This window comes from Oenanthe melanoleuca, chromosome Z (genome assembly GCF_029582105.1).
Source record: "Oenanthe melanoleuca isolate GR-GAL-2019-014 chromosome Z, OMel1.0, whole genome shotgun sequence".
In the NCBI taxonomy this organism is placed as follows: Eukaryota; Metazoa; Chordata; class Aves; order Passeriformes; family Muscicapidae; genus Oenanthe; species Oenanthe melanoleuca.
The window spans coordinates 65,547,503-65,572,612 of NC_079362.1; the positions used below are offsets into that span (position 1 = coordinate 65,547,503).

At 40.1% G+C, this 25,110-nt stretch overlaps 2 protein-coding genes across 6 annotated transcripts in view; both read left to right on the forward strand.

Annotated features, from left to right (window-relative positions):
- Positions 1-8,592, forward strand: part of PRLR (prolactin receptor) — a 150,601-nt gene extending 142,009 nt beyond the window's left edge. For all 5 annotated transcript variants that reach the window (XM_056513313.1, XM_056513314.1, XM_056513315.1 and 2 more), the window contains one exon: positions 186-8,592. In XM_056513313.1, coding sequence (XP_056369288.1) covers positions 186-1,196 — 1,011 coding nt within the window. In that variant the 3' untranslated portion in view covers positions 1,197-8,592. The remainder of the gene's footprint in view (positions 1-185) is intronic.
- Positions 8,593-11,252: 2,660 nt separating this feature from the next.
- AGXT2 (alanine--glyoxylate aminotransferase 2) lies at positions 11,253-24,691 on the forward strand. Its single transcript, XM_056513320.1, has 14 exons — positions 11,253-11,367; positions 12,724-12,809; positions 13,186-13,370; positions 13,679-13,802; positions 14,637-14,731; positions 15,802-15,895; positions 16,903-16,996; positions 17,821-17,921; positions 18,972-19,064; positions 19,754-19,886; positions 20,957-21,045; positions 22,429-22,578; positions 22,925-23,023; positions 24,483-24,691. The coding sequence occupies exons 1-14, from the start codon at positions 11,256-11,258 to the stop codon at positions 24,591-24,593; spliced, it is 1,566 nt and encodes a 521-aa protein (XP_056369295.1). The 5' UTR covers positions 11,253-11,255; the 3' UTR covers positions 24,594-24,691.
- The last annotated feature ends 419 nt before the right edge of the window (positions 24,692-25,110 follow it).

Genomic DNA, 25,110 nt, shown 5'->3' on the forward strand with positions numbered 1-25,110 from the left:
TGTCTCCCCACTGAGGAAACCCAGGAATTTTTCTTCCCTTCTTTCAATATTTTCTGCAGCAATAGAAATCAGGTTTAAGCCTAGCAATATAACTATCTAAGTGTTTGTATATCAAATATGTAGATTGTTCATATAATCCCCAAGGTTGAAAATGAAAAATTATATCCTCTTCATTATACCTTCAGACAGGAAAATCTGAAGAATTACTGAGTGCTCTTGGTTGCCATGGTTTCCCTCCAACATCAGACTGTGAGGAACTACTGATAGAATATCTGGAGGTAGAGGACAGTGAGGATCAGCAACTCATGCCAAGTCATGACACTCCCAGTAAAAACACAAAAATTATACTCAAGGAAACAGACAGTGACTCAGGCCGAGGGAGCTGTGATAGCCCTTCTCTCCTCCCTGTGAAGTGCAGGGAATCCCGTGGCCTTCCATCTACTCTTCAAACACAAGATGTAAGAGCTAAAGAAAAGAAAGGAGGAAAAAGGAGCTGGGAAACTCAGTGTTTGGCCTCAGAACAGAAAATGCTCCCTTGTAACAGTGAGAGTATAAAGTCGTGCACATGGCTGGCAGCTCAGTTACCCGGTAATCAGGCTGCTATGTTTGCCTACCACAGCACTGTGGAGGCATTCAGGATAACACTGAACACCACAAATGTGAACACTTCACCAGTTCTGGTGAGAAATGAAGAAAATCATCAGTCGCTATATCCTATTGCTGAAACTGTGTATGATGATGTGGAAAAGATAAGCGAGATGGAGTATTCTAAAACTGACCAAACCACAGTGCAGGTCAGACAAAACCAACAAAATGACAAGTCACCTTTCCTGAATCCTAAACTAATGGACTATGTAGAGGTTCATAAAGTCAGACAAGATGAGGAACCAACACTATTACTGAAACATAAAGAAAATAGTGGAAAGACCAAAAAAAGCACTGTTCCAGGAACCAGCAAAGAATATACCAAGGTCTCAACAGTTGTGGACCATCACATTTTAGTATTATTGCCAGATCAGCGCACCCAGAACACACCTGTATCTCAAGAACCTGTAGCAGAAACATCTCAGAACCCTCAGGATAGTCAAGCTGAGAAGAACACGGGCTACAGCACGACAGCTCCAAGCGACTCCAGAGGAGACACCAGTGGATCAGACTACATGGACCCATCTTCCTTTATGCCCTCCTTTAAATAACCTTTTATTACTGCACATACTTAGTAGCCACACACAGTAAAATAAAATCACATAGCAAACAGTTCTTTTAAAAAGTCTAGCCTCTAAAAGCCCAGCCTCCAATGTGCATTTTACAGGTAATAAAATAATCTGTGAGTTGAGGTAATAGTCAGTAATAAAAATACTGGACCATTAGCACACATTTCTGACACAGAGAAATGAGAAAATGGATCTTGTCTGTCATGAAAAATGCACTGTAAAACAATTATTCAGTTCTGCAAATCTTCTGTTGGTTGATGAAGCCTGAGGAAATACCACAGATTCAACAAAGATGAAAATTGTTATGGGTAAGTCAGCAAACCATAGCGATCTGAGCAGTTCCTACATTACATAAATCATTGCACAACAACATTCTTACCTACAATGTGTTTTCTTCTGGTTGCATTCTGACACTAGATTGTCTTTATCTTTTTTCTCAGTCCTTGAGAAAAAGGAGCTCTTGTGCATGACAAATCATATATAAAAGGGAATGTATTCTAGAGATTTCAGTAAAACAACAAATTCTTCTAAAGATATTTTTGCTTTGTTTCAATGTGACAGAAAACTGCATCCCATTCATATCCTAGTCCAGACAAACCAAAATGAAGAAGAAAGCAGGATAATATATGATGTTCCGCCTTACTGTATATAATATACAATTTTACTTTAGTATAAGCCCGTATGTTTAACAATCTATTTTTAAAGGCTATTTTTCTATTACCAAAAAAAGAGCAAAATAAAATATTTTTTAATTTCCCAATGCTATTTAGCTACCTAGGAACTTTTATCTTTCCTTCTGCTGAGGCAGTAACAAGTAAAGCTATAATTTATATACAAAGCATAAAATTAAACTTTATACTAATTAAGAATATGGAGACATTTTTAAACTATATTTCTAATATATTACAAATTACTATATTACTATTTGAATTGTAAATTATTTGTTTCACAGGTTTTTTATTACCTGTAATTGTATAATTAAAATTACCTGTAATTATATAATTAAAATAGAATTTAGGTTTCGAGAGCCGAGGTTCTTTCCCATTGAATTTGTACTCTGATGCCAATTGTAAATGAAATGGGGTTCTCTGTATCCTTTTCTCTGAGCCTAGAAGAAAAGTTTGAAGTCAGATTTTTCATAATGAATTTATGAACATCAGTTTTGGAACCCAGCCTCCAAGGTCTGATTCAGACCTTCACTGAAAAAGCAGTGGGAATGAGGAGATGAGTCCATGTACTTGGGCTGATCATGTGTCCCCAGAACAGCAGTGGGAACAGCAAGGATCCTTTATATCCCATGTAATTGAAGATAGAATCAAAATGATAGTGTAGTGGCTGCAAAGTTGCTGTGGTCCTTCTTCTTGAAACAAAAGTTTAATTTACTCAAGGAAAGTATGACTTGTGATGACTGATTAAAAGTGAGCCAAGTATTTAGCCAGCCTCTGTATCTTCAGGAGAGACTTAATGTGAGGGAATGATCCTGAACCTAAGAAGGAGAGTGTATTTGATAGATGGACTCTCTTTTGTTAGTCTCCTTCCTGAACAGCTTTACTTTTCTCTGTGTTCTTATGAGCTGTCCTGTGGTATCAGCCCTGATGCAGAGCCAGACAAAAGAGAATTTCAGATTTTGAAGGTTCCGGAAGACCACATCTGATTTGGAGAATCAGATTCTCACCCATACCTTCAAAGCCGTGGAACTGCTCAAGCACAGATTAGTAGAACTGCCTAGCTTTTGCACAGGCAGGACATTAGAACTTAAATAATTACCTGTGTGTCTATTAACATACGTGTTAGTGTAGACTGTAACATTAGGGTAGCATCAGATTTAGAGCCTGTCCTCTATACAGGCAACTGCCCTCTTTCAGGGGCTGATCAGAGCAGTCTGGATGCTCTGCTGAAGGCATGAGAAGGTATCCTAGATTCCTAATTCAACCATTTATCTAACACGTGAAGACATGAAGGGACTACTACAGCGATCAGCCAAACATAAAACTCTATTCAGTCATAGTTAACAGGACAATTTTACCATAGATACTCTGTTTGTAGTATACCTTATAAATTTCTAGAGATCCTAGAAGTACTGGAAAGAAGCTCTTGAGTTGTGAGGAAACCTGTGTGTGTGTAAATGTGTAAGCTAATAACACACTGTGTCTGACAGTGTTTTATTTACCCTTCAGTTTTCTGACTGAATCTGACAGAGCTAATACCATCAGACCATTACTATTTTTTTACACAGATAGCTCTATCTGTGCTGTTTCCTGCACCTAATGATGTGCATAAAGTTATGCTGGTACAGGCCTTCTGGGATGTATCTGTGATACACAGAAGCTGTAGTATCTCATCAAGCCTAGAGCCTCAAGACATTCCTTACAGAGTGGGTTTCTTAGATTAGAGCACAGGTGCCTACCCAGATTTATGACAGCAACAGGCTGTTCCCTCTATATCTTTTTACCTGAAATTACTTTTTGCCTGCAGCAAACAGACACAACAGTTATCAGATTTTTAGTGTATGATTCATCCTGCCTAACTGTAGGCATGTGTGCCTCCAATAATCGACACAGAGAGTCAAGGACTTTCTCTGCTTAGTCATAAATGAATACTGAAACTGCAAAATAGTTGTAGCCTAAATTACTCTGTGTGGTGTTGAGCATCTCCCACCTTTACTGATGAATGTCTCAATATGCCAAATCATCATGGCTCTCTGTGAATGTCACCCACAGTGGAAAAGGGGCATTTACTTGCTGCTTTGAAGTTTTTGGGGATTTTCTAGCTAAATGTGATTTGAATGCATTTTCATATGTATTTAATTCTTGAAGGTGAACAAATGTGCAGATAGATTAATTTTCCCTTGGATTTGCTTATATTTTCCAAAACACCTTCTTGCTCCCAGTGGCAGAGCTTCTGAAAGTGACCTTAAACATCTGAAAGCACATTAAAAAAACACCTAGTGTTCTGTAAAATGAAAATAACCTTCAGCTAAGCATTGGGTCCTTTGAATGTTCAAATACTTATTTTTTCTGTTTGCAGCAATATTTTTGCCTCCAATTCTTTAAGCTTTTCATTAGGAAGTACATGAGTTTTTGCAGCAGTTCTACAGAGTCAATCGGTGTAAAATTATGACATTCCAGTGGGGAAAAACAGGCTCTTGACACCTTCTTTGATATCCAGAGGGATGAAAAGAATTTATCCTAGGAACAGGGATCAGCCCTCTAACTCTTGCACTGTTAATCAAATTTCTCACTTGGAATAATTATTTCAAGAATGTGAATGATGTTTTCAATGTCAAAATTATCCATGTTTCATTTATAGTGTGAACTACTTTATAATAGCATAAAAGCACTAAAAGCTAAGATAAAGACTCTTCTACATAATTAGTTTTACAGAATTCCTAAAATTTAATTTTATTTAATTACCTTTCCTTCTGACTCAGGCTAATTTTGTTAACCTTTTTTCTTCAGTATTGGCAAATATGATTCATTATCATAAATTTTTTACTAAATTTTTTTTTAGCACAGACATGTTTGGTGTACAATTTCAGTATTTCTGTGTAATATTTCTTAGTATCTTCTTAAGAAGATATACAAACCAATGAATTGGCACATGCTAACAAAGCTCAGTATGATGAGGACTTTAAGTTTGGTCTTGATGATACCATGTAACTACAAAGATTATTGAATAAAAATGCAGTGAATTAACCTGATATATAAGTAAGAGGATAGATGTATTTATGGAACAAACTTTAAAACAAATATGTAATGATGATTTATGTCAAAACAGTGAATTCTGTAGCATATCTGTGCATCTATGTTTAAATGGCTGAAAAATAGACAGCTGCTTTAAATGTCATTCAAGTATCCAAAGTGTATTAGCAGCAGGTGTTCAAAATGAATAAGCAGATTTTTTTTGTGCTCTCTGAAGCATTGTCTATGTGGGGTTTACATCATGAAGCCTGTGAGTGTATTTTGTAATTTCACGGTAGCTATAAAGCATCTGAAGGTGTGCAAGAAAACTGAAGGCATGTAAGCCAATGGATAGACATCAGACATCTTCTACAAAGCCATAAAGACAAATGAAAAAAGTGTCATGAGATCAGGCATCACATTCTCAAAAAATTGCTACCTCAGATTTTTTTTTGCTCCCTTTGAAAGGCAAGTAGTAAAAAAGCATTTTGCTTTGTGTGTAAATTTATGAAGTATTCTATGAAGAATTTAAAAATCTTATTTGTAAATTCAAATTATTTTTGTTAAAAAACAGCTTGCCATGGAATCACTTGTGTTGCAGTGGTAGTATGAGGATGGAATATTTGAGATGTGTAGAAAAATTAAATGTTTTTAATATGGATTTTAAAAAGCAAAAACTAAAGAAAATATCATTTTGAAGGAATATCCTTGGTACCCAGATTAGCAAACATCAGCCCCATTCCTGACCTGAAAAGTTTTTTGCCACTATTTGTATTCCCACACCACTAGGACTGATGGAGCCAATTTTCCAGAAGGACTCTAATTCTGGATCTCAGCTATGGAACTGAATTTATCAATACTTGCTACTTATAATGACCTGTTTTCAACTGAGTTCCTAGGAAGCAAATCCTTCAATTCTGTCTCTAAATGAGTGAAAATGGAAAGTCCTGCTCTCAACTATCTCAAAACGTCACACTAAAATCAGGGTCCAGGCTTCTGGTGGGCGTGGAAACATGGGCTGAATGATAATAATTTGAATAACCTTGTGACCCAGCTTTGAAAACCAATTTGAAACAAGTCAGGGATTTTCTTTGTTTTTCTGGTGTAAAGCAGAAAAATAAAGATAAATGGATGCCTAAATACACAATACATGGGGATATAAAGAACTTAAGTATCATAGAAGCATAGATCAGTTTAGGTTGGAAAAGACCTGCATGGTCATAGAGCCCAAATGTTAGCCCAGTCCTGTCAAGTCCACCAGTAAGTGACAGGAAAAGGGACAAGGTTGCTGCATGTGACAGGATGGAAAAGGAGTACAGTCACTATGGGATGGTACTTGGTAGATGATGAAGGAAAAAATGCATTTTGATTACAGCTGAGAAGGTGGGGGGAAGAAGAGAAAACGGAAGGGAAAGAATCAAATGTGAGAATAGACAGTAAAAAATGAGCACTAGCAGAACTGAGAGGAGTAATAAATGAGCTAGTGAAGGGGAAAAAAGGAAGAGAAGAAAATACTTTTATATCAAACGTGGGAATGTGCAGTTACCTGATATAGTCCACAAAAGCAGTAAAGCCTTATGAAATGCTAAAGAGTTGGCAAAATGCTGAACTCAGCTACTATGGATCAGCTGTCACATACGAGCAGAAAAAGTCCTATACATGAGAAGTGGTCGTTCATTTTCTACCACTTATGGGATTTTTCTTCCCCATATCTGACATTGGTCCCAGGCAAAAACAAAACTTGAAGAGTCAGGCCCAGCATCTGATCTGACATTGTATTTCCTACATTCCTAAGGGGAAAAATCAAGAGAAATAAAATGCACCACACTGCTTTTTTAAACAACCTTCCAGTTTTCACGCAGACATACAGGTGAGATTTATTTATCCATTTACATTGTCCCACACATATGTCTACCATTCTCAACGGTTGTTTTGTTTTTATTTAGTATATATAATGCAATGACCTAAAAGCTCCAAGAGAAAAAAATACTTTGGGGATATTTCTAAGCAGTCTCTTGGTATTTTTGGGCATTGTTTCAGTTTGTACCTGTGACAATGTATCTGTTAATACTTTCCTTAGTCGGAAAGTCTCTATCTTGGTAATAAATTCTGAAGATTACCAAGTTAGGTTTAAAATACATCTCTTCAATATTGCATTTTTAAGAGGAACTATTATATCTGTTGGAAGTAGTAATAAAAATGTATTAGTTGTGTGGCCTCTTAGAGTGCTGATATGCTAAAAGCTGATCTTATACTCAAGATGTTGGTGCATAGAGCAGTTAGATATAAAAAAATCTTTTTTTATATATTCCTCTTTTTGGAAGGTTTATTGTCCTTTTCTACTAAGTGAGGCTGCTTGTCTTGGATCTTGGCATTATTTAACTATTTTTTTAACAATGCTGCTTTTGGATCTATTTTTGTGAGCTGCTGAGTACCTTCACCTCATTTTGACATCAATAAACATTGAAAGATTTCATTTCAGTTCCTGCTATTGTTAGTTTTAGGGACTTGGAGCACTGACTAGAACTTTTAGAGGATGCTGAAAATCACTGTACAAGTCAGAAAATATCCCTTCAGTAGGCTGTAAACTATATATGTCCAGATAAAGGCAGATTTTTCTACAGGCAGAACTATAATATCATATTTTTTAATATTCATAATTCTGTAGACTACTCTTTAATCTCATCCCTTTGACTCTCGTTCCAAAAGGGAGAGGAAACTACTACTCAGCTGTACTTAGAAAGAACTCCTGGGCTGCTTTAGTGTTGTTTATTTTTCATTTTGGAAAGTAATTTTTTTTTATTCTGGCTACAAAAGTGGTTCGTCTGATATAATACAACCATCAGTTCTTACATATGTGTTATATTGCTCAGAGATACTCAGCATTATCTTGGCTTCTGAAATCTTTTTGTTGTGTTTTGTGTATGTTTTAGTCATTGTGTAAGATACAGCAATACTGTTTTCACTGTTGTGAAAAAGTATGGCTCAGAAAAAACATGTTAGCAGTCATTAGCTAATTTTATTTGTTCAAAATCTTGATGTGCTGTTAAGTGAGTGTAAAAGTCTCTGGAAATCCCTTGCCTTTAATTGTGCCAGCAGTCTCTCAATGGAACAAAAATTGCACCTTCTGAATAATAACCAGAATAAAATGTATATTTTCAGCAGAGAAAGAGATGGCCCAATATTTAGAGCAAACTTCCATTCCATTTCATAAACCATTTCATTGGTAGCTTTGCAATACAAGCTAGGCATTTATCTACTACAGTTTCAGAATTTGTATTCAATGTGGAACATGAGAGGTTATTGCAGTGTCATTACTGTAGCAACAGAATGATTTCAAGCACAATTATTTGGTGAACCAGATCCAATTTTTTTTTTGTAAATTTCTAAAATCCAAGAAATTGTAAGAATTAGATTTCATATGTAGTATGTACATTGTTTGGAGAATACTGGTATAAAAGTAGTTGCTCAGGAATTATTCATTGTTTCTAAGTGTATCTGAAGGAAAATGCTCTCAAATACATTTTTTAAGTTCTTGGTATCGAAAATGCTGGCTTTACTAAAATCTGTTAGTGTTTTCACTTGTAAGATCAATATTGTTATGAAGTCTGTAGCTTTCTGATGAATTTTTTGATCTTTTGTCATTGTAAAATCTCTTTGCAATGGTGTTTGCATTTCAGTTTAATAAAAGTTCGTGAATAAAATTCCAAATTCTGTATTTCTTTATGATATGCAATGCTTCTACTATATAATGTATAGCAAGAAAAAGGAAAGTCCAGGCATCCAAGACACTTTGTAGAGCAGGATCCTGCTGTCTTCTATGGGGAAAGCTCCATAATAGATATTTAACCAATTTTGGTGCACTGAGCAATTGAACCAGATAATATAGATGGCTCACATACCAGGTCACAACTTCTGTGTTTCTTTTTTATGGCTCTTTATGTTGATTTAAATTATATTTATCATTGAAATTCAGGGATTTGTTCAGCAAAGGTAAAGTTTGATCAAGAAAGGTTGAGTGCTAAGGTGTGTAAGCACTGCCCTATTTACTAGAGTGTGCAAATCTCTGACCCTTTGCACCAAAATTGAGCAGTTCTCCTGCAAAACTGGGGCTGTCCCACAGGCTATCTGTGGTCAGCCTTCTGCCTTCGGAGCAGGCAGGGTCATTAAAAGCACTGTGAAATACCTCTCACTGGCAACTGTGTCTAGTTAAACTGTGAGCCAATTTCCATTCCAGGAAATGCTACCTTGACCCTTGATTCTTAAGTATTACAAGGATGTGCTGGTTCTGGTCAGGGCAGAGCATGTTTCTCCACAGTAGCTGGAAGGAGGCTGTGTTTTGGCTTTGTGCTAAGCACAGTGAGGATAATAGAGACAGTTTTTTAAGCAGAGCTTATGCAAGGCCAAGGCCTTTTCTGGGTGCATGGAAGGCTAGGAGGAGACACAGCTGGGATAGGTGACCCCAGCTGACCAAATGCATATTCCAGACCATGTGACATCCTGGTCATTGTGAAGTACTGAGTAAAGACAGGACATTTGGAGTATGTTTGTCTTCCTGAGTCACCATTACAGGTCATTACGGGTGACAGGCCCTGCTCTCCTGGAAATGGATGAACTCCTGCCACCACGGGACGTGGTGAATTAATTCCTTTTGCTTTGCTCATGTTTGTGGCTTTTGCTTTTCCTATTAAACTCTCTCTATCACAACCCTTGAGTTCTCCAGCTTCTACCCTTTCCTTCCTCTCCCCAGTCCCACCGGTGAGGGGCTGAGCACATGGCTCTCTGGGGCTTGGCTGATGCCAGGTAATGAAAGGAGGAAAGAAGTACTGCTTCCCATTTCTCCCATCCTTGTAGGAGGTTGTTCTACACCTCTTCACTGACAAAACAGAACCAAAACAAGGGAATAAATGGGTCATCAGTTATCTCTCTCAGAATATCTGTCACTTTCTCCTCATCCACCCAGATGTATTTAACACAACACAATTCACAGAATCACATACTGGGTCAGGTTGGAAGGTACCACAGTCAGTCATCTGCTCCAAAATCCCTGCTCAAGCAGCTTGATCCCAGAGCAAACAGCAGAGGGCTCATCCAGACAGTTCTTGAGTATCTTCAGAGAGGGAGCCAGAGGAAAACCTCTTATACTGCATGAGCACACACACAGTAAAGAAGTTTATTCTCACGTCCAAGTAACATTCTCTGTGCATCAGTTTCTGCCTATTGACTCACATCCTACTGCCCAGCAGCACTGAGCAGAGCCTGGTCCCTCCTCTCACCCCTCCCTGCAGACACTGACAGACCCTGATGAGGTCCCATCTCAGTTTCCCCTTCTCAAGGATGAACAGGATCAATTATCTCAGCCTTCCCTCGTAACAGAGATCCTCCATTACCTTCATCACCTTTGTCACTCTCTGCTGGACTCATTCCAGGAGCTCCACATCTCTGTTGTGCTCCAGAGACCAGAACTGAGCACAGACTCCAGGTGAGACCTCACTAGAGCTGAGTACCAGGGCAGGATCATCTCCCCTGACCTTCTGGCTGTGCTCTTCCTAAGGCATCCCAAGTTTCTGCTGGCCCTCCTGGCCACAAGGGCGCTGCTGGCTCATGGACAGTTTATTGTCCACCAGGACCCCCAGGTCCTCTCCACAGAGCTGCTTTCCAGCAGAATGGGCCCAGCCTGTGCTGGTACTTCTTCCTGGATTCTTCTTCCCCAGGTGCAGGACCCTGCATTTGCCTGTGTTGAATTTCAGAGAATTCTCTGACCATCTCTCCAGCCTGTCGAAGGCCCTCTGAAGGTCTCATAGCAAATTGTGTCAGAAGAAGACTCGGCATGGGACAGCACAGGGTGGCACTAAGGGGACAGCACGCTATGACACCAGAGGAGAGCACGGGGTGACACCGGGGGACAGCACGGGGTGACATCACGGGAGTAGCAGGTGGTGACACCGGGGGGGACAGCACGGCATGAAAGCAGAGGCACAGCAGCGATGGCGGCGGGGCACGGCCCGGGTGACACCGGGGCACGGCAGCGATGACACCGGGGCACAGCAGCGATGCCGGCGGGGCACGGCCCGGGTGACACCGGGGCACGGGCCGGGTGACACCGGGGCACGGGCCGGGTGACACCGGGGCACAGCAGCGATGACACCGGGGCACGGCAGCGATGGCGGCGGGGCACGGCCCGGGTGACACCGGGGCACGGCAGCGATGGCGGCGGGGCACGGCCCGGGTGACACCGGGGCACGGCAGCGATGGCGGCGGGGCACGGCAGCGATGGCGGCGGGGCACGGCCCGGGTGACACCGGGGCACGGTAGCGATGACACCGGGGCACGGCAGCGATGGCGGCGGGGCACGGCAGCGATGGCGGCGGGGCACGGCCCGGGTGCGTGGCCGGCTCGCAGAGCACGTGTCGGGGCGGTGCCGCTGCCGGAGCGGGCGGACATGGCGGGGCGGCTGCGGGGGCTCGGCAGCGGTGAGGGAGCGGCGGGGACGGCGGGACTGCCGGGGCTGGGCTGGCCGGGGCTGGGCTGGGCTGGGCTGGTCGGTACCGGTCCGGCCGGGGTCCCTGCGCTCGCTCCGTGCGGGTTCGGATGGCAGCGCCGTGCGGAGCCGCGCGGGGTAAAGCGCTTTCGGTGCGGCTTGCAAATCCCTTGGAACTTTTTGCAACTTCCCTAACTCATGGGTTTTCAGCTACATTTTTGAGGCTGGAGTCTTATAGACTCTGTATTCATTAGTGCTGTATGTGGTTATAAGGGAAGTAGCATTGTGTGTAATTAATTTCAGGAAACTATTCTTCGGTCATTTACACTTCTCATGAGTTTTAGAAATTGGTTAAAACCTTAGGCTTTTAAAGACAAATGTGTAATTCTCAGGAGATCGTGTTCTGGGTGCAGAAATAGATTCTTTTGAAGTGACTCCTCTCAGAGTGGCAAAATGGGTCAGGCTGGAAGGGCCCACCTGGTACAACCTCCCTGCTCAAGCAGGGCCATCCCAGAGCACAGGACTGTGTCCTGACAGTTCTGGAGTATCTCCACAGAGGGAGACTCCACAACCTCCCTGGGCAATCAGGTATCTCTTTCTGATACCTGCCAAATTGCATCTGCAGTTGAATGCAAGGCAGGACGGTGTGATGTCCCCAGGATTTTGGAGTAAGGATGGACGATGACAGCGGGAGTTGTCAGGGCCCTAAGCACAGCTCCTGTGCCATGACACCAGAGCTTTACCCTTTGCCCAGGAGCCCTGAGCCTTCAGCCCCTGCCTCAGCATGAGCCTTGCCACAGTCCAGCCCTGGCTCTCGTTTTGGATGGACCTTGGACTTGTGCTGTAGCCTTGTGTCCTGTGTCAATCCCTGTCTGCTGCTGCTCCTGCCTGGGCTCCCTGGGTGGCCCCTGGACCTGACCCAGCTCTGTTTATTCGGGGCACTCTCTGTGAACCCTGCTTTGCCCACCTCCTTCAGCCCTGTTGGGCCCCTGCCCTGCTCCCTGGCAGCACTGCAGTCACCCCGTGCACCTGACTGTAGAACATTCACCCACTGCTTCCAGATAAGAACTCGTATTACAGTTTACATTTTTAAAATAAAAATTATTCTTCTGTCAAAATAGAAGTCCATGTGAAACTGAAAGCCTGAGTTTTAATGGATGAGACCTTTCTTTTAAAATTCATATTCTGCCTGTTACTTACTTTTCTCCAAAGAAAATTTCTCAGACCAAAAAAACCCTCCAAAACTTTCTGTGACTGTAGCTCATGTTTTCCCTGAACAAGCTTATTGAGCAAATCTTTTAGATGTGTAGTTTGCCAGGTGTTTCACAATTCTCTTACTATTTTACAGTTGCCTTTAGGCAGCAGAAATGGAAAAGTTCTGTCTCCACACAAGCAAAAATGCCTCCTTGTGATTTTGTGCCTGAAAAATATGAAGTAAGTCATGCATACTACACTGAATTTAAATAAAGCTTCATTACTGGGTTTGGGTGATAGGTTAATCTGCTAAACACGATTATAAACTTTGTTTCTTTGGGCACAATCCAGCTGCTACAACCAGGATATAACCTGTACATGTATCTGTGTCACAAATCTGTAATTTTAAAACATTTAAGAGAGAGGTGTGTGCAGAACAGCAGCCTTATTTCAAAAAGCTGAGTTTCAGAGGTTTGTGGAACAGCCTTCTATGTGCCAGAATCTGTTAAGATCTTAATCCTGCAGACAACTGTGTAATCTATGTGCTCCACAACAGCTCCATGAGTCTGGATCTGTAGAAGGCTTGGATGGATTCTGACTGTTTTATTCCACTCAGTCCTACCCATATGAGCGCGTGCAGAAGATCCGTGAACAAAACCTTGCGCCTTCACTGCGAACCTATTACAAGGAGCCATTGCTGCTGCACCAGGGGCACATGCAGTGGTTGTTTGATCATGAAGGACGAAGATACCTTGATCTCTTTGCTGGGATTGTCACTGTCAGTGTTGGACACTGTCACCCGTAAGCATGTTGCTTTTTAGTTCATGGTATAAAGTACAGGAAGAGACACCTGTGTTTGTTTTGTGCTTCATTAATCTGCAGCACTGTGAGCCTAAAACCAGAATACAATTTACTGAATTGTCATGTGTCACAGTTATTTCAATTTCTGCTACATTTTGAGGGATTAATTAATTTGGTCTCCTTGTTGCTCCATCTGGCACACGGTGCAGCATCTGCGTTTGCAGAATCAATAGCACAGAGGTATGTGTCTGTATGAGTGTGGAGTCTGTGTGGAATTCAGTCCTTTGTCTCTCCCTTGCTACATGCAGGAAGGTAACTATGGCTACCCAGAAACAGCTGGCTCGCCTGTGGCATACCACCAATATCTACATGTACCCAGCAATCCACGAGTATGCTGAAAAGCTAACTTCTCTTTTTCCAGATCCACTGAAGGTAAATTGCTTCTGTCAGGAGCAGGGGCTGGTGAAGTGGGTGTCTGTTTATAAGAAGTATTTATTAAATAATCAAGAGCTATGCTATCTCTAGAGAGAAAATCTGCATGGGGAATACAGCTCAAGAGTATGAGTGCCCTCAGGGCCTTTTCTTTAGACTTATCTCTAGACAAGCATAATATCCCCAGTTTCTGTTCTGTTTGTTTTCTCCTTTCACTTGTCACTCTGAAGAGGTATTGCTGGCTTAAAAATTACTTAAAAGGAACAAAGAAGATATTTGTTGTTCTTACATGAAGCTGGCATTAATTTTCTTAATCTCATGAAAATCCACAGTGAAAATTGTTTGACAGTATTTTGTGTAGTATGTAGTAAAAGTTTACTAACATTAAACAGATAAACCACAAAAATGTCATGTTTCATATGCAGTAAAACTAAATTATTTTTGTTTTCAGGTAAATAAATTGGTGATAAAATGAAACTGGGCTAGGAGAAGAGTATGAAGCTATTGCAATCTTAAAGATTGAAGGAGAGTAAAAAGAAAAAATTAAATGTCCTGCTTAGTTTTATCCAACAACTTAATTTCTTTCAATCAGAAATGCACCTTAGCAAAACCTGTAACCTGAAGCCCTTTGAGATTTTTCTGTACCCTCCCAGAGCACAACAATTGGATCTTTGTTCTCATTTATAGTGTAAGGACAACACTAATTTTATCGTGGTGAGGTCACCCTGTGGCAGTGCTGGGCTAGAGTTCATTGTGTTATTAAGGGGCATGGTCTGATGCTGAGGAAGAAGGAGGTGTTTTTGTGCTGTGCTGATCCCAAGTGTTCTCCCACAGGTGGTTTATCTCACCAACAGCGGGTCAGAAGCCAATGATTTAGCTATGTTCATGGCAAGGCTGCACACTCGTAACTTTGACATCATCTGTCTCAGGTAATGCCAACAGAGCTTCACAAAACTCCTCTGTGTATGGAATCACTCTCTACATGCCTGAAAACAATAAATAACTGAGAACTCTTTCACCCCAGGTCTGCAGAGGAAAATGGTATAAAATTACTTTATTTGACAAAGAGGGAGCTGAATTTTTCATGCTGTATGTTAGGACTAGTTGCAATAAAAATGCAATTTGCAGATTTTGTTTGTGTTACCTAGAAAATGATCTGATGTCTGTGTTCAGGGTGTGCTTTGGCAGACTTTTTTCATGGCCAGATCAAGATGGAGGAACTGCTGCATTCTTCCTCCACTTCCCTTCGACAGTGCCCCTTTGTGAGGGGTGCAAAGGTATCTCTGGAACAGTGCAGTGAACCTCAGCAGGGAACTGCTCTGCCTGGGAGCTGATTTTTGGTTTTTTTTGCTTTGGTTGTTTTTGTGTCACAGCCCTGAGCCACAGTTCACTGCACAGGTACACAAACAGCTCTCTGGCTTAATGACAGGGATGGGGCTGGGCTGAACACCAGTGCACTGTAAACACCAGCATAAACATTACTATGCAGCCCAGGGGTCTTCAAACATTAGAATAAAAGGCCATGTTAATGAAGAGCTGTATTTTTCTGTTACTGTGTTCAACAGAACATTGGGTACCTATCTTGCTTGTGTATTCTCACTAACCAATTTTGTTTTGTGTATAAAACTGACAGCAAACCACCATCTAGTTTAATGATTGGCAGCTTCTGTTGGAGACAGCAGCTGTTTCTAAGATTCAAAAGACAGAAATGTTTGCTCTGTAGGGATCAGGTGCTACAGCAGAACTTCATGAGGCACTGTCTGAATTACTGTTGGTTGAGAGGATTGTACTCATCTCCTTGCAAACATTTCTTCACAGTTTTTATATTTGAAATTGCAGTCAGAATCAAAAGGCAGAGCAAAAAATGGCAGTAGGAATCTTTTTCATTTCAGTGCAACAATGCACATTTTTCCCATCTCAGAAGCCTGCCTTCTCAGAACTGATACTGCTTCAGACACTTCTTGGAAATGAATGATGTTGATCTGCTTTGTTTGAACAGAGGAGGATACCATGGAGGCAGCCCTTACACCCTGGGTTTGACATCTCTGACTCCTTATAAGCATGGTGTTGCCAATGGCTTTGGCTGTACAACTGTGAGATTTTTAAAATTTTTTCTTCTTAATAATCTGGGTAACTAAGAGTTTATTTGAATATTTCAGCAATTGCTATGTTTTTTTGTCCTCGAGTGCTTTACGGTCACTAATCAAAACTGCAGTGTAGCAGTTTCTGCTGTGTAAATTCAACAAGAGCCAGAGTCCCCTTTTCTTCCATGTATAGTTCCTTAGGCCAATTTTCAGTTAAGACAGCCATAACATGAGTGATCCATGATTTGCAGTTCCTTAGTCATTCTTGATGCTTGCGTGGGAATCTGTGTAAGGAGCAAAATAAAGTTTTGAACCCCTTTTTTCGAGTTGGTTTTGACAGATCTGTGCAAAGCTGCTTTCAGATGATCTGGAGCAGATCCTTCACTATAATGAACAGGAATCCTATTTCAGCAAGACAGGAGACATAGCTGTTAAGGAGATCCACTGAGGTTAAATGGCAATATGTTATGTCCCTGCCCTTGAGCAAATTGGAGTAACTTTCTGTCTGGAAGCAGCTACTGGTGACTCCAATGTTACAGGTGACAGCTCAGCCACATTATTAACCATAGGAAGGCTCATTTACAGCAGATTCCCAGCCTGTCAAACTGAGTGGCCTGAACTCATGTGGTATTTCATCAGCAGCAAGGATTAGAAAGTTGTATTTGTCTCTATTAGATCTGCCTGCCTCACTTTATTTTGCAGATTTTGTTCATACTTCAGAAATGCCACCAGCAACTCTTAAAATGCTGACATTACCTTAGATAACCAATATCCTGACTAAGAAAAAAAAAAAAAAAAATCAGTTGAGTGACTATTGCTGGAACAGTCTAAACTTGTTGGTTCCAAAACTGTCTTGGTTATTTGGTGTCACTCCCAAGTTCTTCAGACAAGTTCCTGAACTGCATTTGCCCCTTGACTCTAACAACTGTTTTTCTGTTTTGCCATTAGTCATTAGATCAAAAGATCTTTCAGAAAGGTGTCATCAGATCTGTAGATATTTCTCTTATGTTTGGCAGACAATGTTACCAGATGTTTTTCGTGGTCCATGGGGAGGCAGCCACTGTAGAGATTCTCCAGTGCAAACTGTTCGAAAATGCAACTGTACTGAAGGTTGGTCCATGACAAAAATTTGGTTTTTGGAGTACAAAGTACTAGAGGGTTGTGAAAATAGGTTATAGTTACCTCCTCAAGCAAAGTACATGTCTGGTTAGGTTTTGCAAGGCTGACCAAAAAAATTATTGCAGAGGATCTCAGGACCATGCATCCCAATGGGAAAAATTTGGGACAGATGACACCACATTCTCAGATTTTTTCTTGAAATCCCAGTGTTTGTCATGATCAACTCTGGAAGCTGTGGAACTCACTTCAGCACATCTGGAAGAACAGAAGTGTTGATGGTCTTTTTTGCTGTTTCTGAAGTTCTGACAGCTTTCCAGCTTTTATACTGGAGTAAGAAAAGTAAGGACAACGTGCAGCCAGCAATAAGCAGAGGACATACACAGGGCAAAATGTTCCATACACAACAGAGTGTGAAAACTCCTCTACTGCTCTGCAGCTAACAGCAATTCCAATCAGTTTTTCTATTGTTTCAATAAGCACTTTTTATTCTTTTAATTCATATGCACACATAACAGAATGCTTTGTTTTTAGCTTTACTGTCCCCAGTGAACAGCAACATTACAAATTGCTCTGTTTTTTATTTAAGCACAGACTGTATTCTCCAGAATTGTCCTACCTGCACTAACCACGGAGTACACATGGTTTAAGAGACTCTCTCCTTTAATGTTTAGTTTTCTACTCTTCATTTGAGAGGTGATATTTACCACACAGTCATATAACACTTGTTGTTAGAATGTTGTTGTAGTTTCACGTTTTGAAGCTAATTTTGTGTCATATTAAGTAAACTCCCTTCAAACTGTTTCCCCTGTAAACAGGTGCATGTCATGCAAAAGACCAGTACATTGAACAGTTCAAAGATACTCTGAATACTTCAGTGCCCAAGACAGTAGCTGGATTTATTGCTGAACCAATGCAAGTACGTAGTTTGCCATTTCTCAGTTGTGATAGCACAAGTAGTGTGAAATACTCAAATCTGATATTCTTTAGCTACAACCTGAACATAGATGTTTGCTGAGTTTTACTATGGTTTTTTAATGCTTTAAGCACCTTAAATGTTTGAAAGATTGGATGCACTGCCTTCAAATTTCAGCTTTTGTCACTGACTTCAATGAACTACAATTTTTCTCTGGAAATTAAACACAGAATCATGATTAAACATACACCTTTTTTTTCTGCATTTAAATAGTGTGATGCATGCTAAGGTTTGGTTTCTTTATCTCCTTTCAATTTTCATTACTATTTCTGTAAACTTTTAACTCAACCCTCCTTCTCCCTCTTTTAGTCATGTTGTCCATTGTATTTTTAACAGTTGTCCAGCAACTGATGGCCACAGGATTCATTGTCCTAATGTTTCACCACACGTTCACAATTGCTTTATATGTGGTTCTTCAACAGGAAAAATGGAGAACTTATCCTGAGCAAGAGAAACAATGTGAGAACTGTGACTACAAGGGAAAACTGGAGCAGTTCTCTGGTTTTGCTGTTTTCTAAGCATTTAAGTTCTTGAGTCTAAAAAGCTGTTCTGGTCCAGGTGTAGAGTAGAATTGAATTTCCAATGCAAATACAAACTGTCAAGGTGAAAAGATGTTGAGGAGGCAATGTTCTAAACAAATTAACCAAAAAGGGAATATAATTCTCTGGCCAACTTCATCAGCAAACAGTTCCTGGGTTTTGCTGTGTGTAGATTTTCATGGTCTTTGTTTTGCCAGTTTGTCATTAATTGACTTGGTCTTACAATGATCATGGCCTCACAAACATTTCTGCCAGCACAGCTAGCAGAACAGCAGGCAGCACTGTGGAATGGGAATGCACGACCTGAGAAGGAGCTTTCTGAAGTGGTTTCATTGCTGGAGCCAGAAGCTTGAAACAGCAGTCCTGCTGTTACCTGAGGGCTGCTAGGTTTTTTTCAAGTAGAACGCCTGTTTCCTTGTTTGTTCCTGAAAACATTGTGCTTCTCTCTTGGCAGGGTGTTAATGGAGCTGTTCAGTACCCAAGAAATTTCTTAAAGGAAGCTTATCAGCTTATAAGGGAAAGAGGGGGCCTTTGCATTGCAGATGAAGTGAGTCAGATTTTTTTACCTAAAAATTCCAGAGTAGGGTGCCTCTGAAAGTTATCACAAAAGAATCCAAGTGAAGGCTGGAAATAATCTATGTGAAACGCAATACACTTCATAGCTTTAGTTTAACACAGTGTAAACTGCATTTTTCTAAGCATAGGAGACTCCCAGTTTCTACTGCCTTTATTCTCGTTTTGGGCAAAGGTAATATTTGTAGCAGACTTTAGTCCTTACCTCCTGGGAGCAGCAGATTTACACAAATACGCGGCAAATGCTGCTCGTGATGGAAAATTTGTCAAAATAACCCTTCCTTTTATGAGTTGACAAACATAGAACACAGACGAGAGTTGATTGCTCTACCTCTGAAAATATATTTTAGAAGTAGAATTTTTTTAGCTTAAACAATATTAAAATAGTATGAAATGCTTCAAATGCTTTTACATTTCCTATCCACTTTGAAATGGAAACTGCATCTTATTTGTGCATCTCACCAGGCCTAAGACATGATGACATGTTATCACATGAAAGAAAAATCCAATTACAATAAGTAGCATTTTGTGCAGAACCATCTGAATAAGGGTCCTGATACAAGTTTGCTGTTTTATGCAAATCACTAACAATAGAAAGACAAGTAAATATATCATAAAGTGTGAGAAATTGATGAGTGTTTCTCTGAATTTTTCCTTTGAAAGGTACAGACAGGATTTGGACGGACGGGCAGCCATTTCTGGGGATTTCAAACACATGGTGTAGTCCCTGACATCGTTACTTTGGCAAAAGGAATTGGTAATGGCTTCCCAATGGGAGCTGTTGTTACTACAAAAGGTATAAGTGTTCTTTTCCACTGTGATGCAAAACAGAGTAACTGCAAAATATAATAGAAAATAATTACTTACGGAAAGATGTGCATTTAAAAAGCTAAATGTTACTTATAAACTTTATCTCAATCTAACTTTTGAGAAATTAATTGGATCCTCATTGCTTCACTTGTTCCACCTCGTGTTGTGCTGTGTCAATACAAAGTTGTATTTAAATGGATTTAGTTGCACAACTGAAGCAGAAATGAACTTGTGAGTGGTTTGTAGGGCTGGTAAAAGAGCCTGGAAATCTTCACTGAATTCACTGTTATACTGATAAATATACTGTGAGTAAAGAGGGCAGGATGTTACCCAGATGCTTGATTCCTACAAATGGCTGGCTCGATCTAGTGAGGAAAATCTGTGGATGGCAGGTAAAAGCATATGTTAGAAGCATGACTTTTAAAAGTTTTGTTTTGGCACCTGCTAGGCACTGTAGTTTTTGGATATATTCATGTTTTGCAGACTGCTTTCAGGAAATCTTACGGTGTTGTCTCCAGTAGAATCAGAGTTGAACCACAGCAAATGTAATTGTTGTTACAGTAATAAATGTTTAAAGCAATTAAGATACCAAACAAGGCAGAGGAGGCCACCAAGATGATCAGAGGGGCAGAGCGCTTCTGTTAAGAGAAGACTGAGAGAATTGAGATTGTTCAGCCTGGAGAAGGCTTTGGGATGACCTATTGTGGACCTCCAGCGTAAGAAAACTGGAGAGAGACTTTTTACAAAAGCATGGAGTAACAAGGAGGAATCGCTTTAAACTGAAAGAGATTAGGTTTAGATTAGACATGAGGGAAAAAAGCCTTTACTGTGAGGATGATGAGGCACTGATGCAGGTTGCTCAGAGATGCTGTGCTCAAGGCCAGGCTGGATGGGGCTCTGAGCAACCTGGTCTCATAGAAGTTGTCCCTGCCCATAGCAGAGAGGTTGGAACTCAATGATCTTTAAAGTCCCCTCCAGCCCAAACTATTCTGTGATTCTATGATTCTGTGATTCTATGAACTGAAGGAGTAACCAGTGTTGTTCTTTTTCTTTTAGAGATTGCAAGTTCCTTGGCTCAAAACCTTCACTTTAATACATTTGGAGGAAACCCTTTGGCCTGTGTAGTTGGAGCTGCAGTTCTTGATGTAGGGAGAACATTACATAAATTTATCTATACCACAAGTTCTTTGTAACAAAAGATGAGAATTGCACGTATAAATTTCTATGTGGGCAATTTTTTAGACAACTAAGTAAAGTGCATAAACATATGCATGTATACATGCATGGCCACTGTGCCCCATGTACAGGAAAAAAATCCTGATTAGTTTAATTGCAAAGATTTTCAGATCTCTAGAAAGAGCCAGAGCTCTATAATTATGTCTTCATAATAATCTTTATCTCCCTTGCGTTCTTTACTTTGTTAATGAAATTGTAGGCAAGCACTTTCTCAAAAGCCTTATCTAATTCTTTCATAGCACTACACAAATCCACAGCTAAAGTAAATCTATTTTCTGGAACACGTGCTTGGGAAAATTTTTTTAACATAATGGCTTTACGTTATGCTTAAAAAAACCCTTATGACCAGACAGTTACAAATACCTAAGGTCAGAAATTCTTTTGGAAAAAATATTACTTAATGAAAAAGAAAACAGAAAAAAACCATATTTCACTTATTATCCAGTAGAAAATCAGTCAGTGGGTAGTAGGTCACTATTTAATTTGTCTTGATTATGCACAGAACATTAATTTCTGAAGCTCACTTCATTACAGCAGACATTATTCCTGTTCATGTTACTTTCCTGAGTGGTTTGTGGGGTTTAAGATATTAATAAGATGGATGATTGTATAAAGAACCCATATTCTGGGCTTTTCCAGCTCTGAAATAACTTGGAGCCTGGCTCTGAAACAATGCCAAGGGTTAGAGTCAGGAAGAATAAAATGGAGTTGGAAAAAAAAAGAAAAAAAAAAAAAAAGTAGAAACAACCAGTTTATCTTCTGTAATTATTTTTTAAATGCAATTTTTCTAAATGCAGATGTTAAGCTCATTTAATGGTTTGTGTGTAGGTGCCTGCAAATAAGAACTCTGATTAAGGAGGACAGTATAAAGAATGAAGAAAAGATTGCTATTAAAAAACATGTTGCTAAATATAATATAGTACTCAAGCTGTTCCCTGCCTAGTACACACAATTAAGCCTTGCCAAATTATATTTTCTCATTATACTGAAGAAAATTAAAATATTCTGGTAAGATTTTGAAAATAATCCTTCTGGTCAGGTATTTTCCAGTTACGAGTACATATGAGCAGGAATTACTGGATTAAATTTAAGTTATAAGAAAAATGTGAAAAGTGCCACAGGAACATCTAAGTATTATGTACAATTGTATTCTGATGCTGCTAAGAGGATTTTAAGAGAAGGAAAATGTGAGGACTGCGGTAGTGAAGGTATAGTACCAAGTTCAGTGGGGATTAACAGAATGTGTTGAAAGCTTTTCCTGCAACATTGTCATGGTATTTCATTTTAACCAGGCTATTGAAGAAGATGGTCTACAAAAAAACAGTGAGGATGTGGGAACATACATGCTGCTGGAGTTGGCTAAACTACGGGATAAATTTGAGATTGTTGGAGATGTCCGTGGAAAGGGACTTATGATTGGAGTAGAAATGGTGACAGATAAGGTTAGTGACTTCCTCACTCCTTTCAATTTACAGTGCCATTGAAAGTTTTATCACATTTTATTTCAGTAGAAACAACAGAAATAATTCTTGTTAAAAAGCAGACAGTGAAGTGGGAAAGCATGGCTCTGGCTACAAATAATCCAGAACATTCCATCATTCAGCTGTTTCACAAGTTTGGAGTACACAGTGAGATGCACCTTAACTGCACAGACTCATGACAGCAGATAAGTTATGCAGCTCACATTTTCAGCTAGAGGTGGGATTTATTGAAGAGACTAGAATATACATCTTTGTCACAGAACTAATTTAGAATATCTAAGTGAAGTTTAGTATTTCCTTTCCTTAGGACAGTCGACGCCCTCTTCCAGCTGAAGAAATCAATCAGATCTGGGAGGACTGTAAGGACATGGGGGTTCTGATCGGCAGAGGAGGGCTCTACAGTCAGGTACTGAAGTTTACTTTCTATCCTTGGGAACTGCATCCCCACTTCCTTCAAGTTAAATTAATTTAGTTTAGTAAATAAACTAGGAAATGTATACTCTTAGCAGCTATCTCTGGTTAATGTTGCTTACTTTAAAACTGGGCAGGAACTATTTGATTCTATTCAAATATTCTGAACAAGCTTAAAGCTTGCAGTTTTCCTTTAGAGGGACAGCTTCCCCTAGAAAACCAAGCTACTACAATCTATGCAATTTAGAAGAATTCAGCAATACTCAGGATCAAGTCTTTGCACAGTTTAGGCTATCACCTGACACATCAGTGCAAAACTAGTAGTTCTTTGAATCTGGGGAGCTGATGATGTTTTAATTCTATGGTAATTAAAGGAAAAAAAAGGTGTTGACAGCAAGTTCAGCAACAGCTGAAAAAGAAAGAATTGGATGTGAAGGCCATCAACCCACACCAGCAGGGGATTACATTACATGCTGTAGCCAGGACACTGCATCAGCTCCCTGCAGCACTCAGTTATGGCAGAGAATTGCCTCAGGGCTGGTCCAGTCAATGAAACCCTCTGACACAGAGGAGGAAGCTTCCATGTGAGATGGATGGAGGGTAGCTAAAATAAATCAAACATTATGCCTGTCACCTCATCATTTCTTCCCTAAGTCAAGACCAGGAGGCAGGTAACAAGCTGAAGCTCAGTGCAGTAAAATCTCATTATGTTTGATAAGAGGGCTGTTTATCTGTGTGTTTGCTTCAGCTGGGGCTGTGGGTGGGAAAGCCCATTATTCCACTCTTCCTGTATTAAGTCCTGTGACATGATGCCAGAAAAATCCAAAATTTTAGATTCTTAGAGAAGATAAATGCTCTTGGAAACATAGATCCAACATTCTGATTTAAGAACCCATTTTTGACAAGTGTAGCTGTACATATAATCCTTCCTGATCAATACGCTTTCCAGCTATAGCACCCTAACTACAATCTAGTGATTCATTCATAATGTATTCTCTTAAAAGGCCTTTAAAAACAGCCTATAATAAAACAGCAAATCACCTGACACAATGCAAGAGCCTGCCACTCTCAGCAGATACTACTTTTCCCTGTGGTAGACCTGCAAGAAAGGAAAATACGCCTGTCTCTGTTCTTTCTTTGTACAAATCCATCTAAGATTTTACTGTCTCTGTCTGCAGTTACAGAGCTGCAGACATGACCTACTCTACTTAGGTCTTTTGTGGAGGCAGTTAGGTTATCAAGAGGGGGTCATGAGTCAGATGCAATTCAGTGCAGTCAAGTTCAAAATTGCTCCACTTCAGAGTGCATTTATCATAAGCCTCAGTGCTGCACTGCTGTTCTCCTTTTTTCCTCACTTTTTTGGGGCGGGAGTGCTGACCCAGACAGGCTGCTTGAAGCCATATTCTTTCCATACGATTTGAGCATTTCTTTTTCTCTTTGTTCTCTGTCCTCAGACATTCAGAATTAAGCCTCCTATGTGCATTACTAAGAGGGATGTCGACTTCGCTGTGGAAGTATTTCATACTGCTTTAAAGAGACATGTGGAAAGAGCAGCTGCAAAATAGAACTGATTTGTTTCCTTACATGAGAGGCACATACAATCCCTGATACTTGCCAGACTGGGCACTAATCTACACTGGAAAATAAAACCATAGTGCGATGATTACATGCTTCTTCAGTATCATAAGAGCTTCTGACAGACACAGTGTTTAACAAAGGACATGGTGTAATCTGTTTTGTAAATGTACAGTTTAGTTCTACAGTGCTGATTTGTATTAACTGCACACCTATTATAAAAAAACCCTGACTGGATTAACAGGGTATCAAATGGAGAGGCAGGTATATGTTCTCCTTCCCCCCATGAAAATCGTATCAAAATCAGTAAATTTTAGGAAGAGTGACAAAAAGAGTTGGGGAAGAAATTTCAGAGTTAAAACTGTTTGCCCTGCCTACAAGGACACACTGTAATTAGAGCATCATAAAAAGTTTGCAGACAGTTGAGGTGTTTCTAATTACAGTAATTATTTTTATCATGGGGATAAAAATCCAGTCATCACTCTCTCCAAAATACACTTCTCTTTT